Source organism: Ailuropoda melanoleuca, chromosome 12, assembly GCF_002007445.2.
Source record: "Ailuropoda melanoleuca isolate Jingjing chromosome 12, ASM200744v2, whole genome shotgun sequence".
Taxonomy (NCBI): domain Eukaryota; kingdom Metazoa; phylum Chordata; class Mammalia; order Carnivora; family Ursidae; genus Ailuropoda; species Ailuropoda melanoleuca.
In genome coordinates this window covers 133,532-154,149 of record NC_048229.1, presented here as the reverse complement: position 1 = coordinate 154,149, position 20,618 = coordinate 133,532, and the positions used below count along the sequence as shown (strand labels likewise).

Sequence of the window (20,618 nt, the reverse complement as noted above, 5' to 3'; positions counted from 1 at the left end):
CCCCAGTCTTGACCTCCAAGAGGGGTGCTGAGAAATTAGAGGGTAAGAGGAGCACCAGCATCCTGTAAAAATGCTTATTGCTGTGCTTGGGGCCAAGGTGCCCAAAGTGAGGTTCCTGATACCAGAGAAGACTCCAGGGTTCTATGATGGAACAGGCCTAGTAGCAGAATTGAGAGAGACAAGATGACAGGGTTACTGTGATAGGCTCAATGTCAGGATGGTGATCAGAATTGCTGTCCCTGCAGGCAACTGTGGAAGTGGCTGATCCTGGGGTCTAAAGGGCCAAAATAGGACAGCTTATGATAAAAAATTTTTTTAAAGATTTTATTTATTTAGTTGACAGAGAAAGAGACAGCCAGCGAGAGAGGGAACACAAGCAGGGGGAGTGGGAGAGGAAGAAGCAGGCTCATAGCGGAGGAGCCCGATGCGGGGCTCAATCCCAGGACTCCGGGATCACACCCTGAGCCAAAGGCAGACGCTTAACAACTGCACCACCCAGGTGCCCCAAAAATCTTATCTCTGTAATCAAAAATGTAGAAGCTGGATATCCTTAAGGATAGACCCAATAATTGGGTCACAAGCATATTGTGAAACTGAGGATCAACAGGCCATTTTACCACCTGTCAGGCTGACTGCTTCTGGGTAACCAAACGACATTAACACTTGTGGTCTTAGCCACGACCACGATCCTGTTACTATACTGTCTTTGCCTTCAAACGGCCCCTGGACCTGAGGCTAGCCAGGATCCACAGGTGTGGACTGTGCATTCTAATGACTTGCCCTTTACCTTAAGGGATGTCCTGGCTTTCCTCAGTTTACGGAACTCTAAAAATGGCATTGATGTCAGGCCTCTAGGTCCTTGTGAGCTTTACCGGACACCTTCTGGCTGGCGTGTGTCATCAGGGCACCGCAGGTACTTGCCACTTCTTATACAGCAGCTGCAGATCTGTCCACCAGGCCGACCCCAGGACAGCCTCTCTGACCAGCTGCTGCCTTGTGGCGTCAGGCACACGATATATACATATATAGGTTTGCGTATTCCTTTAACACATTTTAGTCTATCCATTTTCATTCTTTCTTCAGAACCACATCTTAGAAATAAATTTTATTGATAAAAGTTGCAGACAGTAAAATGTACCTATTTTTAACATAGAGTTGAAGCCCCATGAGTTCTGCTAAGTGGCTATGCCTATGTAACTACCACCCCTATCAAGTTGTAGACTATTTCCATCACTTTAGAATGTTCCCTGTACCTCTTCACAGTCAAATTTCACTCCTGCCATTGACCCCAACCATTGGTCTCTCTTGTAACACGGCAGATTATCTTTTTCTGTTCTGGAATTTCATACTAATGGAATTGTACGACGAGTAGCCCTTTGTACCCAACTTCTTCCACTTGGAGTCATGTGTTTGGGAGTTGTGCATGTTATTGTGGGCAGCAGTTTTGTTTAATCGCTGAGCATTCCATTGTGTGGGTTTGCCACAGTTTGTCTACCCATTCACCTGCTGATGGACATCTGGATTGTTAATTTTTGCTGTGAAGAACAGAGCTGAGATACTGTACTACACTCATCAGAATGGCCAAACATAAAAGACTGCCAGTACAAAATGTTGGCAGGGGTGCAGGGGAACCAGAACTCTTAGACATTGCTGGTGGGGAGAGAGTTTGGCAGTTTCTTAACAGTTATACGTAGGGGCACCTGGATGGCTCAGTCGGTTAAATGTCTGCCTTCGGCTGAGGTCATGATCTCAGGGTCCTGGGATTGAGCCCTGCATCGGGCTCCCTACTTAGCGGAGAGCCTGCTTCTCCCTCTCCCTGTGCTGCTCCCCTTGCTTGTGCACGTGCTCTCTCTTTCTCTCGATCTGTCAAATAAATTTTTAAAAAATCTTAAAGTTATACGTAGAGTTGTATGATGACAGACGGCAGCTACACTTATGATGACCGTAGCATAATGTACAGACTTGTCAATCACTATGCTGTACAACTGAAACGTTAACATTTTGTGTCAACTATGCTTCAATAAAAAAAATAATTTAACGGTTAAAAAAAAAAGTTAAACATATACTGACCACAGGATTCAGCAAGTCTCCTCCTAAGTATATACCCATGGGAAATGAAAACATATGTTCATAAAAATTTGTATTTTATCATCAGTTTGAGGCATGTTTGTTTTGTATCTTCTTCTAATCCCTGTTGCTGAAGCTGCAGATTGAGGGTCAAAGAGGAAAAAATTAGAGTCAACAAAAGGAGAGTCCAGAAGGGCATTACATTTATATATTCTTGTTCTTAAAAATATGTTCAGAAGATAGCTTTGTGTGCCAGAATATGGGAGCCCCTTTCAACACAGGTGTTCTTGTTTGTCCCTGTGTAATCTCTGGGCCACTGAAGAAACCCGACTTTGAGGTTAAAAGCAGGATGTTTTACTCAATGTATCTTAGCACCCACAACCAAACATTCTGGACAAAGAGCAGTGCACCTTTACGTCACACGAAAAACCCTAAATTCCAAAAGGAATAAGAAGCAATATAAGAAACAAAAAAAGTATCACGTATAATTATATGAATTTTACAATACAGACGAAGAGTTTCAAGTGTACAGTAATTCGACAACTCCATGCATTCTGGTGTAGCTACCATCCGTCACCATACAATGCTATTAAAATACCACTACATTCCCTACATCGCACCTGTAATTCCCATGGCTCAGCCCTTCCGGAACCGGAAGGCTGTGTCTCCCACTCTCCCCCTTCACCCATCTTGTCCATCCCCCCATCCCCTCCCTCTGCGACCACCCGCGGATTTGTCTTCCTTTACTCCTCTTCCATTTTTTATAGCGGACTGCCTTTCTTGCCTCTAAGTCTTTTCGCAGCAACTGTTCCCTCCCCCGTGCCGACTCTCACCTAACCCGCACGTTCCCCCCGCCCCGGGGCTCCGAGCTCTTTAAGGGCAGGGCGCTGTCTGGCCTGCACTCACACCTCCCCTACGGCCGCGGCAGTACCCACGGCGCAGGGACCAGAGGGGCTCTCGCGTCATTCTGGCAGTGCAGCCGTTCCAGCTCCTGTTTCCGGAGCGCGCCAGGGCGGCTCAGAACCCCCGGGAACACGGAGCCCGGCACCCCTGGGGCGGCAGCGTCTGGGCTCGGCCCGAGGGAACCCTTGCCGTCCCGGACGCGCGGGTCTCTCGGCAATGCAGTCCTGCACGCGGGAATTTCGTTTACAACAGCTGTCCAGGCGGGGGTCTTTCACGGAAGTGCTGGGGCCGCAGTCGCTTCCGGTTAGGCTCTAGGTCTCGGGCTGTGGGCATGGGGCATTCTGGGAGTCGTAGTTGAGGCCAATGGTATTTGTCTCGGGGCGCCACTGCCTCCCCTGCCGGGCGCTGTGGGAGTCACAGTGTGCGAGGAGAGCGTTCCTTCCCTCGCCCGGAGGCCGCGGTGGGTCCTGGGAAGTGTAGTCGTCTAGGACCGCCTTCTCTGGCGCCGTGTGAGGAGGAGCGGGGCGCTCCAGCAGGCACTGTATGAGAGTACGCTCCCGCCCTCGCCGGCGGCCGCGGTGGGTCCTGGTAAGTGTAGTCGTTTGAGGTCCTCCCGCTCCGGCGCTGTGTGCGCAGGCGCGGGGCTCTCTGGAAGTCGTAGCGTGTGAGGGCAGCTCTCTTGCCCTCACCCGGAGGCCGCGGTGGGTCCTGGGACGTCTAGTCGTCTGAGGCCGGCCGGCTCTGGCGCTGTGTGCGCAGGCGTGGGGCGCTTGGGCAGTCGTAGCGTGTGAGGCGGTGGGTCCTGGGAAGTGTAGTCGTCTGAGGCCTGCCCGCGCTGGTGCCGTGTGCGCAGGCGCGCGGCTCTCTAGCAGTCGCAGTATGAGGGTATGCTCCCTCCCTCGCCGGCGGCCGCGGTGGGTCCTGGGAAGTGTAGTCGTCGGAGGCCCGCGGCCTGTTCAGGGGTCCGGTCCCAGAGGCTTTGGCCGGCGGAGTTTGCGCGAGGCTGGCGGCGGGGTTCCCGGACGCAGAGCCGAAAGTCTGGCTAGCGTTGGGTCCGAGGTGTGTGAAGCGGCCCTCCCTGCCCGTGTGGCCGGGCCAAAGGCTCCGTCTGGAGCTCGAGACAGCCTGGGCCACCCCGCCAGAGGCGCAGAGGAAGCGCGCCGTCCTGTGACCCCGTTAAAGGGGGCGGGGGTGCGTGTCCGGTCCAGGCTCCCCGGAGCGCAGGCGGGGGACCCTGGGTGGCGAGGACGGCCCGCCGCCCGCGAGCTCACGGCTTCGTTCTCTCCGCCAGCTCTGCCGTGAGCGCCGATCCGACGTCCGCAGCGCCGGCCGTGAGCCATGCCTCAGGTAAGCCGCACTGTGCCCGCCTTCTGGATGCAGCTGCGTTGTGCAGGCCGTGGTGCCCTAGGCTTGCTTTCTCCGGAGCCTCCCGCCCCGGGCTCCCCTTTCGCCGCTCGCGCGGACTGGGGTGTGGGGCGGTGCGCGACAACCTCTGGACGGGGGCGCGTGTCTGACCCCGCTCGCGAGTTTTAGGGGAAGAAGGGGCAGCCAGCGGTGCCGGTGTTTCTTCCTTTTCGCAGTGTTAGAGCGAGGGCTGCTTGACTCTGTCTTCGCGCCCGCTGCCCCTTTATTCCCCCTATTTTTATTAGGCGTGTGATTTCTGGAGCAGCAGCATCGGCATCGCCGGAGAACTGGCTGAAGTGTCTGTTCATGAGTTCAGCCCAGACCTTTTGAATCAGAAACTCTGGGTGTGCGGCTCCAGGCGCTCTTGCACCAGTCACTTTCAAGTGATGCGTGACCCATCCTAAGTCTTGGGGGTGCAGCAGGAGCAAAACAAAATCTGTGGCACTTGCGCTTCACAGACGTGGGGGATGAGCTCGCCAGCCATTCTGATTGAGTCTGCTTTTCTTTCCACTTCTCTGCTTCGTGTCGTGTCATATTTGTCTCCAAATCCGGATGCTCCCCACGTTGTGCTGGGGAGCGCAGTTTCCGTCTGTGCTGCACAGTCCACTGTGTAGGAAATTGCTTTATTAGTCGATCATGTTTTAACTTTTACTCTGTGTGTGGGGGTGAGAGTGAGAGGGAGGAGCCGCAGAGGGAGAGAGAATCCTGGAGCAGAGTCCCCACTGAGTGCAGAATCCGGGGCTCCCTCCCAGGACTCCAAGATTGTGACCTGAAATCAGGAGTCAGCTAGTTGCTCAAAGGCCTGAGCCACCCAGGCGCCCCTAAAACGATGTTTTTAACTGTAAAACATAACTGCCATACATCTGGGGCTCAGACTAGCCTGGCATCTTTTAAAATTTCTGTTCATGCTTAATGGTTATGTGGATTATTTAAGTTGGGCAAAACCAGGCTGCAAAGCAGGGCCTTATTGTTACCCCTATCTCCAAGGAGAACAGGTTCCATTCTGGGAGATATTAAGTTTCTTCCTGGGGTTTTCCTTCACACTTGACTGCTTCCCTTCCTTCTTGTTCTGACATTGCTTAAATAACCGCTCGGTTTCATAGCTGTTTCCTCTGGAATGGGGACAACTGTCATGCAGTTGAGTGCATGCCCGTTTTCAAGGGTGCTGCTGCTGTCTGCTCTGGCCAGTTGTTACTGATGCAGTTTTTGAATGTAGGTGGGGTCCGGAGCTGACAGCTAAGAGAGAATTCTTGAGACGTCTTTGGTGCAAAAAGGTGATTTTATTAAAACCTGGGGACTGGACCCGTGGGCAGAGAGAGCTGCTGCATTGGAGCTGTGGGGGGTGACTGATTATATACATGGGAGTTGGGGAAGGTAAGGAAAAAGGGAGGTTTTCAAAAGAACTTTCAGATGCTGAAGAGGACCTGCAAGATATTGGGGTGTTGCCATTGTCAAGGTAAGGTTGTTTTTTTCCTCTAGCAAGGCATTAACGGTAAGACAGTTGGGAGTTTCCTTCCAGAAGTTAGGTTATTGATAAGAATGCTTTTTTCTTGTAAATCACTAAGACATTTGTAAACTGAGGGAGACTCTTGTCTTGCAGGACTTGAATCTCTATAAATAAACCATTTGTTTTTCCTTCCGTTAGCTTTAGAGCAGCCAGGAGTGCCTGAGGATTGTCACACGTAACCCACCTGGGATTTGGGGTGTGTGTGGGGGGGGTTGTGCTGTGTCAGCTTGTGCGTTGTCCTCAGCTTGCCTTCTGCTTCCTCATCAGTTACCAGGAAGAAATCTTGCCAAATCATTAAAATAGGGCTGCCATTAAAGAACATATACATTGTCTGTTAAATACAAAGGGATTGTCTTCACTATTCATTAAGTGCTGTAAGAGTCTAAGAACTTTAACAACAAACAGCCAGAAATTCATGTTTACATGTATAATCCTTTATCTTTCACAAAATTGTTAATGATCTCAGGACAAATTGCATTTATTTTTTCCCCTGTTCTCCAATTATACAATAAAACGAAACAGCTAGGCTCTTACACTCTCACTGATTTCTCGAATTCTGAGAACTCCCGTTTCTACTGCTTACCTACGCTGTCTGCTCTCTACAGCGGGACTCACTTCCCTCCTCCATCAGGGCCTTCAGGAGCACGGCTGTTGGCTGTGCAGGTATCTGTATGTCATTTCAGGGCTCAGTGTCATTCAGAGATGTGGCCATTGACTTCTCCCAGGAGGAGTGGGAATGGCTTCAGCCTGCTCAGCGGGATTTGTACAGACACGTAATGTTGGAGAACTATGGCCACCTGGTCTCACTGGGTAAGTGTATTCCTCCTTCTCTTTGTCAGAATTTGAACGTCGGGATGGCTTGGTGAATCTTGGTTTTCTGACTGAAATATTCCCAAGGGAAGTATGTCAGTTTTGTTTTTGTTAGTTTTTTTTTCCTTAATGATTTTTATTTTTAAGTAATCTATATACCCAATGTGGGGCTCAAACTTACAACCCGAGATGCATCCTCTACAGACTGAGCCAGCCAGGCACCTGTTTTTTACTTTTCAAGATGGATCATAACCACCTAATCCTTAGACATCTCTCATATTTACATTGGGCATTTCTTTTAATGGCCTCTCTTCTAGGGACTCAAGGACTAATACTGCATTTATTTCATTTTATGCAAGCAGGTCTTAACATTTCTAAGCCATATGTGGTTTCCTTATTGGAGCAGGGGAGAGAGCCCTGGCTGGAGAAAGCAGAGGTGAGAAGAGATCTGTTTTCAGGTAAGTTAATAACAACCCAACTAATCAATGAGAAAGCAATACTTTTTTACTTGTTGGTTGTAAAGTTTTCCCTTAAAGATACCAGAGGTGGGGCGCCTGGGTGGCACAGCGGTTAAGCGTCTGCCTTCGGCTCAGGGCGTGATCCCGGCGTTATGGGATCGAGCCCCACATCAGGCTCCTCTGCTATGAGCCTGCTTCTTCCTCTCCCACTCCCCCTGCTTGTGTTCCCTCTCTCGCTGGCTGTCTCTATCTCTGTCAAGTAAATAAATAAAATCTTTAAAAAAAAAAAAAAGATACCAGAGGTATGCAGACTATGAAGTCTTGCCCATCACTCCGTAAGGGGCTTCCATCCACTTACCAGTCTGTCTTCAGTTCTCTTCTTATTGTTTCCCCACTTTCTCACAGACAGATATGTTCTTTCTTTCTATTGTTAGCTCTGTCTGGGCTGTGAGTTTCATTTCTTTTTGACTTTTCCTCCCTTTCTTTCTTGAAATTGACCTATGTTTCTGTTGCCTAAATTAAAAGGTATATATTTTTTCTGTAAACTGCCGCTCCATTTAACCATCTTGGAAAGATTAATTTGTTACTTTTTGGTCAATTGATGGGGTTCATTCATTCATTCACACATTCCCTTAATATTTATTTAAGAGACTTTCTCTTAGGTGCTACAAAGAGTAGCAAGTATAAAAAAGTGTAATAACTATCGGGGCGCCTGGGTGGCACGGTGGTTAAGCGTCTGCCTTCAGCTCAGGGCGTGATCCCGGCGTTATGGTATCGAGCCCCACATCAGGCTCCTCCACTATGAGCCTGCTTCTTCCTCGCCCACGCCCCCTGCTTGTGTTCCCTCTCTCGCTGGCTGTCTCTATCTCTGTCGAATAAATAAATAAAATCTTTAAAAAAAAAAGTGTAATAACTATCAACGAAGTTATAGCCTAGTAAGATAAAATAGGTCTGGAAATAGCTTCATTACATGTCCTCCAACTTGCAGTTCAGTAATAAGGAAAAAGGAATTTCTAGTTGGTGTTTTAGGCCTAGATAATTTACCTAGGTATAGTAGTAATAGAAACATAAAAGACAGGAGAAGGATCAGTTTTGGAGAAAGAGTGATGAATTAGTTTGAGATAAGCTTGGTGTGGGTAGAGAAGGGTGTTTCCAAGTGAAGATTCGCAGCAAGCTGTTGGAATATATGATAGGAAAAAGTTCTGGTTAGAGATGTAGGTGTGGGAATTTTAATATTAAGCAAAAATTGAAGCCATGAGAGTGAGACGTCACCTTGGGTTGACAACAGAACTGCTGCTGAAGCTCTTTAAAAATCAATGGCCATGCCCCACCCTGGAAGATTCTGACATAGAAGATCCATGGAGCTTAAGTGCTATGTTTATGAAAAGTTCTCCAAGTTCTTCAGTTGATTCTGAAGCCTCTGCTGGTGGTATATTTCACTGAGATGACAGGAGGAGTGCTTACATGTGCAGAGAAGCAGCAGCTGGGAAGGACTGATGAGGGACCAGGAGCAGGTGCCATGAAGACAGCTTCAGCTGTGAGGAGCCTGGTGGTGAAGCCTACATGCTCCAGAGACTTTCAGGAGGGCGTGGAAAGAACTGATGTGGGCTGAGGTCACGAGCTGGAGCAGGTGCAGGGGGATTTCTTCATTTAGGTAGGAGCTGAAGAAGAGCGTCCTCTTCTAAATCTTGTAAACATAATAAAACCGATAGAGCAATTTACAAGGGCTGTGCGGTAAAGGACAAACAGAAAACTTGTCTCTAATGCCACTTCGTTCTTTCATGCACTTACTTATTTTTAAGTAATGTCTGTGCCCAGCGTGGGTCTTGTACTCCCAACCCTGAGGTCAAGAGTCACACGCTGGGGTGTCAGGGCGGCTCAGTCCGTTAAGCCTTCGGCTCAAGTCACGATCTCGGGTTCCTGGGATCTCATCCCATGTCGGCTCTTTGCTCGGGAGTCTGCTTCTCCCTCCGGTCTCCCTTCGTTCCTTCCTCCCTCTCTCTCTCTCAAAGAAATAAAATCTTTAAAAAAAAAAAAGTCACGTGCTCTACCCACTGAACCAGCCAAGCGCCCCTCCACAACTTTAATGCAGCTCTTCCAGTATTTGTGTGTTCGCTTGAGTATCCCCCCCTTTTTTAACAGGAAGTAGGATTTATTGGTGAATGAGGAGGGGGCAGTGCCAAGGTTCTCATGAGCACAGGGCCTGCATTTGTCCAGGGGGCCATGGTTAGGGATGTATTTGACCCCACAGAGATGGGGGGGGGTCATTTGAGATGAACTGCTTTTCAGCCATCATGGCTTCAAATTCCTGTGCATTAAAGTGAGTAAAGCCCCACTTCTTGGAGATGTGGATCTTCTGGCAGCCCCAGGGAACTTGGACTTGTCCACGTTCCTTGTTCTGCACCTTGGTATGGGTGGACATGATTTGGCCTGTGTGGACCCTGGCCACTGTGGCCTGAGATTTTCCAAGGGAACCTTGGACCCTGTACTGGGGATGGCATGAGGTCAGACATGAATGTCCACTGGAAAGGGCTGTGGCCAAGGTCCTGTAAGGCAACCCATGTAAGCAACAGGCCGCACACACTACTGAGGAGGCCACTGTTGGCCACTGTTGCACACCAGACCCCCTATGGGGAGAGAGCATAGCTTGCTTCGTTGGCTGCAGTCCAGTACCTTTGTAGAAAACATCACAGAGAAATAATGCATAAAATATGAACGTGCAGCTTAAAAAATTATTGACCACCACTCAGGTCAGTAAGCAGAACACTGCCAGGTCCCTGCGAGCTCTCTGTGTGACCCCCCCTTCCCCACCCAAAGGCAGTCTTCTCTTTAATGGGAGTAACTCACCCTGTTGGTTACTTGACAAACTTTGTCAACAGTGTGTTTCTAATCACTGTAGGTGTGTATGTTTGTGAACTTTATATAGAAGGGTTCATAATGTAGTTATTGTGATTTGCTTCTCAAAATTACTTTTAAGGTTATGCACTTTGCTATTACTCTAGTAGTTGGTTTTGTAGATGTTAATATATTTCAGATACAAATTCTTTGCTAATTATTTTCACTGCAAATATTTTCTCTCACATGTGGCATACTTTCCCCCTTAATAACCTCTTTGATGAATGCAAATTCTTCATTTTAGTGTGGTCAGATTTACAAATCTTTCCCTGTGTAGTTGACCTGTTTAAGACATTGTTCCCTACCACGAGGACATAATGAAGGCATTTTCCTGTATTTTCTCTTAAAAAAGCCTAGTCATTTTGCCATTCACATTTAGACCCGTTGTCCACTTTGAACTGATTTTTGTGTGTTGTGTGAGTTACTGGTCAATTTTGATTTCTCTGGAGGAGATCCAGTTATCTTGACACTACGTACTGACACGTCTGCCCTGTCCTTGTTTTGTCATAAGTTTCTCATAATTAAATGTTAGTATTTGTGTATATTTATGAGTTCTCTGTTCTTTTTATTGATTGTCTCTTTTTCTATCCTTGCATACATCTGTACATCCTTAGTTATGGACTTAATGGATAACATTTTACTGTATTGACCTCACCCCACCCCACCCTTTTTTTTTCTGAATAATTTAAAAGTAAATTGCAGACATCTCAATATTTCACTGAACAGTACTTCATCATGTGTGAATTATAAGGACATTTTCTACATTTTCTAGCATTTTTCATACCAAAATAACAGTTTTGCTAGTATTTTTTTAAAAAGCACTGTCCGTACATAAATGCTTCATAAATGGGTTTTATAGCTGGGTTGTCTATAGCTGTCCTGTTCCGCAGGATGATGAAATGTTTCTGTTTCTCTGTATGTCCTGTAACTTGGATTTTAACCTATTTATTTTGATGTTTTAAGACTTTGGGTCTTGTTTAAGTCCTGCTGAGGTGATAATTCTATGTAGGCAGGTTGTCAGTATGGCTAGCTTGAGGCCCTCAGTTCTAACGTCTCTTCTGTGTATGTGGTTTTAGGACAGTCCTGTTTTCAAAGCCTCTGTAGGTTTGCTGTATTTGTCCTGCTTATGCACCTCCTACTGGCCTTTCCGAACCTGGGCATGGGGCTCCCCTTTGTTTCTGTTTTTGGTTTCTAGTATGGTATATGGGGTCAGATCCAGGCGTGCACAACTCAGGGATGAGCTCAGGATTTCCTGAGCTCTCTCTCCTACCCTTTTTGGCTCTCAGGGCCCCTCTTCCAGACCTTTAGTTTCCCCTCCGCTCTGTATTTCCTGCAGCTGTGTCTGCCTGTGCACCCAAGCAACAAGGAGACAGAAAAAGAGGAAAATGGGTATTATTCCTGTGCCGTAGGGAACACAGATTTTTCTTTTCTTTTAAGATTTTATTTATTTGAGAGAGAGAGCAAGCAGGAGCGGGGGAGGGGCCAAGGGAGAAGGGAGCCTGATGTGGGACTTGATCCCAGGATCCCGAGATCATGACCTGAATCGAAGGCAGACGCTTCACTGGATGAGCCACTGAGGCGTCCCAAGATGAGCAGCTTTGAAGGGGAGGGGAAGATTATATCAGCTTTGACTTACTGAGTTTTGGATCTTTGTGGGAATCTTGACCATATCAGTTCATTAGGCAACTGAGTATCATACTCTGGAGCTTAACAAAGATCACTGTGCTTTTCAAATTTTAGTCATTTGGAGATGTTTTTCTTTTCTTTTTCTTTTTTTAGATGTATTTTAGAGAGCACATGCACTTAAAGGGGGAGGGGGAGAGGCAGAGGGCGAGAAATCCTCAAGCAGACTCCCCACTGAGCGCAGAGCCTGAGGTGGGGCTTGATCCCAGGACCTAGAGAGCATGACAGCTGAAATCGAGAGCTGGCCGCTTAACTGACTGAGCCACCCAGGTGCCCTAAAGATTTTATTTTTTATATGTAATCTGTACACCCAGCGTGGGTCTCAAACTTACAACCCTGAGATCATGAGTTGCACACTCCACCGACTGAGCCAGCCAGGCAACCCACACTGTTGAACTTATTCTTAAGCAACTTTCCCTACTTTCTTATAGATATATGGCTTTTCTGTAGGAATGCTAGTGAATTTGTGTATTTATATCTTTCAGTCTTTATTGTAACAATGAAAATACCCTAACCCTTTCTAGATTGATTCTTCCCTGCAAATACAGTAATGAGTTTTTAAAAAAATTAATAAACTTTTAAAAAGCAGTTTTAGGTTCACAGCAAAATTGGAGTGGAAAGTACAGAGTTCCTATATACCCAGGCCCCACCACAGCCTCTCCCACTGTGGACATCCCACACCACAATCCCACATCATAATAGTATGTTTGTCACAGTTGATGAACCTGGATGGACACGTTGTCACCCAGAGTCTACAGTTTACGTTAAGTTGCTCTTTGTGTTCTGCGTACATTCGGTGGGTTCTGGCAAATGTAAATGAGTGACATGTATCCAACCTTGTCGTATCATACAGGATAGTTCTACTGCCCTAAAAGTCCTGCATGCTTGCCTGTTCATCTGTCTCTCCCCTTACCTCTGGCAACCACTGATCTTTTTATTGTCACCCTGGTTTTGCCTTTTCCAGAATGTCATATAGTTGGAATCATATAGTAGTTGGCCTTTTCAGATTGGCTTCTTTCACTTAATATTGTGCATTTAAGGTTCCTTTATACCTTTCAATGGGTCAACAGCTTATTTCTTTTTTTTTTAATAGAAACATTTTTTTTTTAAAGATTTTATTTATCAGAGAGAGAGAGCACAAGTGGGGGGAGCAGCAGAGGGAGAAGGAGAAGGAGGCTCTCTGCTGAGCATGGAGCCCAACACCGGACTTGATCCCAGGACCCTGGGACCATGACCTGAGTGGAAGGCAGACGCTTTACTGACTGAGCCACGCAGGTGCCCAACAGCTTGTTTCTTTTTAGTGCTAAATAATATTGTATTGTCTGCATGAACTACATTACTTTTGCATTTTCCTACTGAAGGGTATCTTGGTTGCTTCCAAGTTTTGGCAGTTTTAAAGAAAGCTGCTATAAACATCCATATGCAGGCTTTTGTGTGAACGTAAGTTGTGAATTAATTTGGGTGAATACCAAAGAGTGCAATTGTTGAATCGTGTGGTAAGAGAATGTTAGTTAGGAAACTTACAAACTGTGCGCCTGGGTGGCTCAGTTGGTGAAGCGTCTGCCTTCCACTCAGGTCATGATCCCAGGGTCCTGGGATCAAGTCCCGCATCGGGCTCCCTGCTCCACTGGGACTCTGCTTCTCCTTCTGTCCCTCCCCCCACTTGTTCTTTCTCATTCCCTCTCAAGTAAATAAATAAAAGAAACCGCTAAACTATTTTCCAAAGTGGTTCTGCCATTTTACGTTCCAACCAGCAATGAATGATAATAGTTCCTGTTGCCCTGCATCCTTGTCAGCACTTGGTGTTGTTAGTGGACTGGATTTTGGCCATTCTAGTAAGTGTGTAGTGGTATCTCATTTTAATTTAGAATTCTCTCATGACACGTGATGTTGAATATCTTTCCATATTCTTGCCATCTGTATATCTTCTTTGATGACATGTCTGTTCGGGTCTTTTGCCCATTTTTAAATCGTATTGTTCATTTTCTTATTGTTGAGTTTTAAGAGTTCTTTGTATATTTTGGATATCAGGTCTTATCAGATATGTCTTTTGCACATATTTTCTCCCAGTCTCTTGTCTGTCTTCTCCTTCTCTTGATGTTGGCTTTTGCAGAGCAGAGGTATTGTTTTGTTTTGTTTAATGAAGTTCAATTTATCAATTACTTTCCTAGATCATGACTTTGGTTATTGTATCTAAAAAATCATTGCCATACCTAAGGTCATCCAAGTTCCTCCTATGTTGTCTTCTAGGAGTTTTATAGTTTTGTGTTTTACGTTTAGGTCTATGATCCATTTTGAGTTAATTTTAGTCAAGAGTGTAAGGTCTCTGTCTAAATTCATTTTTATGCATGTGGATGCATAGTTGTTCTAGGACCATTTGTTGAAAAGAGGTCTTTGTTCCTTTGTCAAAGGTCAGTTGTGTATAATTCTGCAGCTCTATTTCTGAGCTCCCTACTCTGTTCCATTGATCTACTTGCCTCGTCTTTCACCAGTACCACACTGTCTTAATTACTGTAAGTATATAGTAAGTCTTGAGGTCAGGTTGTGTCAGTCCTCTCACTTCGTTCTTTTCCTTCAATATCCTGTTAGGTATTCTAGGTCTTTTGCTTCTTGATATAAACTTTAGAATCAGTTCGTTGGGATTTATAAAATTACTTTCTGGGATTTCATTGTATCTGTAGATCAAGTTGGGAAGAATTGACATCTTGACAATATTGAATCCTCCTATGAACATGGAATTTCTATCTCTCCATTTAGTTCTTACTTCATATCTTTCATCAGGGTTTTGTAGTTTTCCTCTTTTAAATCAGGTACGTGTTTTGTTAGATTTATACCTAAGTTTTTCATTTTTTGTGTGCTAATGTAATGTCTCAGTTTCAACCCCCATTTGTTCATTGCTTGTATATGGGAAAGACTGACATTTATACATTAAGTTTATATCCTGCAATTTTGTTATAAGCACTTATTCCAGTTTTTTGGTAAAATTTTTCAGATTCTCTGCATAGATAATAGTGTCATCTGCCAATAAAAAGTTTTATTTCTTCCTTGCCAATCTGTATACCTTTTACTTACTTTTCTTGTCTTATTGCATTAGCTAGGAATTCCATTACAGCATTGAAAAGTAGCGCTGAGTGGCACCTGGGTGGCACAGTCGGTTTAGCATCTGACTCTTGGTTTCAGCTCAAGTCTGATCTCAGGTTTGTGGATTGAGCCCCACGTCAGGTTGTGCTCAGTGTAGGAGTCTGCTTGAATTTCTCTCTCTCCCTTTCCCTCTGCCCCTCTGCCCTGCACTTTCTCTCTCTCACTCACTGAAATAAATAAACAGATCTTAAAAAAAAAAAAAAACAGTGCTGAGAAGGGACATCCTTGCAGTGTTCCTGGTTTTAGCAGGAAAGCTTCAAATTTCTCACCAATAATATGGTGTTAGCTATGGGTTTTTTGATGTTCTTTACAACTTGAGGAAATTCCATCGTATTGCTAGTTTGTTGAGTTTTTTCATGAATGGATGTTGGATCTTGCAAGGCATGTCTACTGGTAACATGTTGCCTTAGTTTTTGTCTCAGAAAATCTTTATTTCTCCTTCACCTTTGGAGAATAGTTTTGCAGGGTACACAATTCTAGGTTGGTGGGTTTTTTCCTCTCAGCACTATACTACATTAAGTACTATCTCAGTGATCTTAAGTAACAGTGAGTGCATTTAAAAGTTTTGCTTTGAGTATATTAGTTGCTCATTTATCATAGGAACCCTTCTTTAAGAACAAATCCTTGTGGGTGCCTAGGTAGCTCAGTTGGTTAAGTGTCCGACTCTTGGTTTTGGCTCAGGTTGTGATCTCAGGGTGTGAAATTGAGCCTGCGTTGGGCTCCATGCTCAGAGTGAAGTCTGCTTGAGAATCTCTCTTCCTCTCTCTCTGCACCTCCCTCCACTCGCACGTGCTCTCTCTGAAACAAATAAATCTTTAAAAGAAAAAAAAAAGAATGAATCCTTGTATTTCTCTAGGCTTTTAATTAGTATAAGTGCTAAGTTATATCAGACCCATTTGACATTTACCAAAAATATGGGCATATAGATGATAGGAGGAGGAGAGGTGACTTCGAGGGAACAAATGCTAATATATAATTAGCATTCTGTTCATATTTTGAACCTCGTTTTCTTGGTTGTGCCTTTTACTCGCATTGGTCTGAAACCGTATGGCAGGTAGTATACTAAATCAATGCACTCAGCCCCAGTTGCTTTTTCTGATGCATTAAATATCTTTGTTCACCTGAAATATCCTGCTGTGTTTCCGTTCCCAACTAATTTCTGCAGTGAAGCCTTTCTAGGTGAAGCTTTTCCTTACCAATTGCAGTGGATTTTTAGATCTCATATCTGATCTTTCATACAGTTTTTACCCTAAATATAAGGAGCTTATCATGTTTCTTATATCATTGTTTTCTTCTGTGTCCTCCTTATCTCCCTCCCTCATGAAGAGAATAATTCCGTTTATATCCCTAGGGCTCTTACTGAGTTGCTCAGTAGATATAGAATTGGTTTATAGAAGAGCCAGGAGAGTAGTTTAAGATTTTCCTTTATTGAGACCATTTTCTTTTCTTTTCTTTTTTTTTTTTTTAAGTTTTTATTTATTTATTTGACAGAGAGAGAGACAGCCAGCAAGAGAGGGAACACAAGCAGGGGGAGTGGGAGAGGAAGAAGCAGGCTCCCAGCGGAGGAGCCTGACGTGGAGCTTCATCCCAGGACCCTGGGATCATGCCCTGAGCTGAAGGCAGACACATAACGACTGAGCCACCCAGGTGCTCCTGAGACCATTTTCTTAACCTTTGTTTTACTGCCTCACCTATCCTAATCTTTCATTTTAATGTGCGTACCATATAGGTATAGATCTTGACTCTTTTGTTCAGATACCTATTAAAGAAATAGATCTGGGGCATCTGGGTGGCTCAGTTGGTTAAGCATCTACCTTTGGCTCAGGTTGTGATCCTGGGGTCCTGGATCAAGCCCCACGTTGGGCTCTATGCTCAGTGGGGAGCCTGCTTCTCCCTCTGCCTCTGCCCCTCCCTGTGCCCATGCACACAAGCTCTCTCTCAAATAAGTAAATAAAATCTTTAAAAAAAAAGGTTTATGTACTTTTTCTTAGAAGCTTAAGGTTAGTGATAATAAAAGATAGCATTCCCCCCGTACAAAATAAATGTCAAAGTGTGTTTTAGAGAAAAATGAATTTTTTAGTGTTATTTGGAAATAATTTTAAACTTCCAGAAAACTTTCAAGAGTAGTACAAGAATACCTATAAGTTCTTTACTTAAATTCACCTATTGCTAATATTTTGCCCCATTCATTTTATCATTTGGTATATGATTTTTTTTCCTAAAAGACTGGAGAATAAATTGCATACATCCTGGCTTTTTATCCCCACATATTCCTAAGAATTAGGATATGAGTGAATATAAAAAGTCTTCATATTATCATACTGTTTTGTTCCACCCAAAATGATAAAGTACCTTTCTAAAATGTAGCCTGGAGAAAATCGGCCAATGTTTGACTATTAAAAGCATCTGATAGGGCGCCTGGGTGGCTTAGTCGGCTAAGCGTACAACTCTTGGTTTTGGCTCAGGTCATGATCTCAGGGTCATGAGATCAAGCCCTGTGTCAGGTTCCACACTCAGCTGTGAGTTTGCTTCAGATTCTCTCCCTCTGCCCCTCCCGCTGTGTTCTCTCTCTCTCTCTAATAAATGCACCTTAAAAAAAAAAAAAAAAAGCATCTTATGGAAAGACAGTTACACCAAAGCTGTGCTTCAGTTATCACTTTGCAAAGTAGAGTTAGAGTGAGGGGCGTAGTCCTCTTCACAGATACCTTTTACGTATTTATTTAAAATAAATCACTGTCGGATGTTCCAGAGGCATTAAGTGAACACAGTCTGGTGTCTTTGTGGGACTTGAGGGACATTTGTGGTTTATTAGCTGCATTATGAAATTGGTTTTTTCAAGTCCTTTTGGCCTCAGATAAAGTTTAAGTAGAGCTGAGAAAGATGAAAACGCATCCTTCCCAACCAAGTATTTATCTTCCTGACCTGTTTTTTGTTTTTAAGATTTTATTTATTTGTCAGAGAGCAAGAGTGAGTGAGCACAAGCAGGGGGCAGGGTCAGAGGGAGAAGCAGCCCCCCCACTGAGCAAGGACCCTGATGCAGGGCTCGATCCCGGGACCCTGGGATCCTGACCTGAGCTGAAGGGAGACGTCTAACTGACTGAGCCATGCAGGTGCCCCTTGTCCTGTTTCTTCCCTTACCTTGAGTTACTTCTATTTAGTCTTTCCTTTCTGCCTACACCTCTCTTCTGAGGTCTTCAGAATTTCTGGGCAGACCGCTCAGATTTCAGTCTATATGAGAACTATGGAAGCCACGTAGTGTGGAGGTGGTGGTGGTAGTGTTTAGTCTCTCATTGAAAAAGTGAGGAGTGGCTTTACTTTACTCAATACAGGAAAAAAATTTTGCTTTGTTTTTTTATTTTCAGAGTCAAATGGTGATATCAAAGAGTTTTCTCCAAAAAATGTCATATATGAAGATGGCTCATCCCAGTATTTGGTAGTGGAACGAATTCTAAACCAAGACCCTGAATATTCCAGTTTTAAAGGAGGCTGGAAATGTGAGGAAGATACTCAGATGCAAGGACATCAGGGATGCATCAGGCAAGTGACTGTCTCTCATCAGGGAGCCCTGTCTCAGCACATGAGTGTCAATACCGTGGAGAGGCCCTACGGATGTCATGAATGTGGAAAAACTTTCAGTCGGCGCTTTTCCCTTGTGTTACACCAGAGAACTCATACTGGAGAGAAACCCTACGTATGTAAGGAATGTGGCAAAACCTTTAGTCAGATCTCAAACCTTGTGAAACATCAGATGATACATACTGGAAAGAAACCCCATGAGTGTAAAGACTGTAATAAAACATTCAGTTACCTCTCATTCCTCATTGAACACCAGAGAACACATACTGGGGAGAAACCCTATGAATGTACTGAATGTGGAAAGGCCTTTAGCCGTGCCTCAAACCTCACACGACATCAGAGGATTCACATAGGAAAGAAACAGTATATATGTAGGAAATGTGGGAAAGCCTTTAGCAGTGGCTCAGAACTTATCCGCCACCAGATTACACATACTGGAGAGAAACCTTATGAATGCACTGAATGTGGGAAGGCCTTTCGCCGCTCTTCACACCTTACTCGGCATCAGAGCATCCACACCACCAAAACCCCCTACGAATGTAACGAATGTAGGAAGGCCTTCCGTTGCCACTCATTCCTTATTAAACACCAGAGAATTCATGCCGGAGAAAAGCTCTATGAGTGTGATGAATGTGGTAAGGTTTTCACGTGGCATGCATCCCTTATGCAACATATGAAAATTCATACTGGAGAAAAGCCCTATGCATGTACTGAATGTGATAAAACCTTTAGTCGGAGCTTTTCCCTCATTCTACATCAGATAACTCACACTGGGGAGAAACCCTATGTATGTAAGGTATGCAATAAATCCTTCAGCTGGAGCTCAAACCTTGCCAAACATCAGAGAACACACACCCTAGAGAGCCCCTATGAATATGAAAATTCATTTAGTTATCACTCATTCCTTACGGAGCACAAAGGAATTCGCACTACAGAGAAAACCTAACAGTGTATGGATTTAAAAAAAAAAAAAAAACAGCTAATGCCTTACTTTGACTTCAGAGGACTCCTGGAAAGAAGCCTTAAGTGAATATGTTGAATGTGAACAAGGTGGGTCATACTTGATTTAACATCCTGGAAAATAATAACCCAGGAATATGTCGGAAAGCCATTAGTAGCTGCTCATTCTTTCTGTAACATCAGAAGATGAAATCAGTACTGAGAAGACTTCATTTGGTAGGATTCCCTCACTCGACATTTGTAAATTCCTACCAGGGAAGGACACATGGCCAATAAATGTGAGAAAGCTTTTATTTAGAAATTGGCCCCAATTCTGCATCTGTCAGCTCAAACAGGACAGTGTGTGGGCAAGGCTGCACTTTCTCCTGGACATCAGAAAATTCATAATGAAGCAGTCATGCAAATGCAGTGATTTGGCAATGTCTTTGTGTACCATGCAATATTAAGTTTGAAAATACTCTTCTAAAGAGAAAAGGCAACCCTATAAAGGAACTGAATAGAGGGTGAATTTCTGCTGCTTTTCAGAACTGCAGAATTATACTGGGGAGAAAACTATTGTAAGGAGTGTGGCAAAATCTTAGTTCTCAGAAGTCCTACTGGAGGGAATTTATGGGAGTTTTTTTTTGGGGGGATTATTTTTGTTTTAAAGCAAACTCAGAAAAGAAAGCTATGAATAAATACTTTGTTTTTAGTTAATTAATCTGGTACTTGCAGAGTTTTTTCCACAGCATGTGTCATTCTGAAGATGCAAATACCACAGTATTGACATCAGCAGTGAAGACTAGCATGCATTTGTAGAAACATACATGGTTACAGAAACATTTTTAGTATTTTGTGGCTTTAACTGTGAGAGTTTAGATTTAAGGTTATGCTAACTCCTGTCTGTCCTTGAATATGACTAGACCTCTCTTAGCCTGAAGCAGACGTAGATAAGTTATGTCGCAGGAAAATGCCAAGGTGGTTCTCCTCTTTCGATCCACGTACAGTGGGAACATTCCTTTTGTAAGCACATATTTGTCAAAATAAACCAGATGATGTTTTTACTCTCCACGTACACCCTGCCCATTTTTTAATGTCCCCGTCAAAGGTGTATCTTATCTTGGAAGCATCTGTCTGCCTCTTTTTAGGACTGAGCTTGCATTTAGGATAGGTAATATGCAGTTTAGTACTTGAATAAGTGCCTCATTTAAGGATGTTTCATGTATGGGTACGTC

The 20,618-nt window shown here is 44.5% G+C and overlaps 1 protein-coding gene, 1 long non-coding RNA gene and 1 other non-coding gene across 11 annotated transcripts; 1 reads left to right on the top strand and 2 right to left on the bottom strand.

The window, feature by feature from the left end:
- The first annotated feature begins 3,261 nt into the window (after window positions 1-3,261).
- Window positions 3,262-20,458, top strand: ZNF140 (zinc finger protein 140). Of its 9 annotated transcripts, none has more exons than XM_034672350.1 (5): window positions 3,262-3,558; window positions 4,262-4,317; window positions 6,565-6,691; window positions 7,051-7,149; window positions 18,231-20,458. In XM_034672350.1, exons 2-5 carry the CDS (start codon window positions 4,309-4,311, stop codon window positions 19,388-19,390), a joined length of 1,395 nt encoding a protein of 464 aa, XP_034528241.1. In that variant the 5' UTR covers window positions 3,262-3,558; window positions 4,262-4,308; the 3' UTR covers window positions 19,391-20,458. The 9 variants fall into 9 exon arrangements, with proteins under 9 accessions (XP_034528241.1, XP_034528238.1, XP_034528240.1 ...); XM_034672349.1 differs by having other exon boundaries at window positions 3,542-3,558; window positions 5,591-6,691; XM_011229826.3 differs by lacking the exon at window positions 3,262-3,558 and adding an exon at window positions 3,783-4,029.
- LOC117804559 lies at window positions 8,013-9,136 on the bottom strand. Its single transcript, XR_004629038.1, has 2 exons — window positions 8,422-9,136; window positions 8,013-8,323 (listed from the first exon to the last, which is right to left on the bottom strand). It is a non-coding gene; the product is annotated as an uncharacterized LOC117804559 (long non-coding RNA).
- LOC117795314 lies at window positions 9,680-9,814 on the bottom strand. Its single transcript, XR_004619289.1, has one exon. It is a non-coding gene; the product is annotated as a small nucleolar RNA SNORA70 (small nucleolar RNA).
- Window positions 20,459-20,618: the final 160 nt, after the last annotated feature.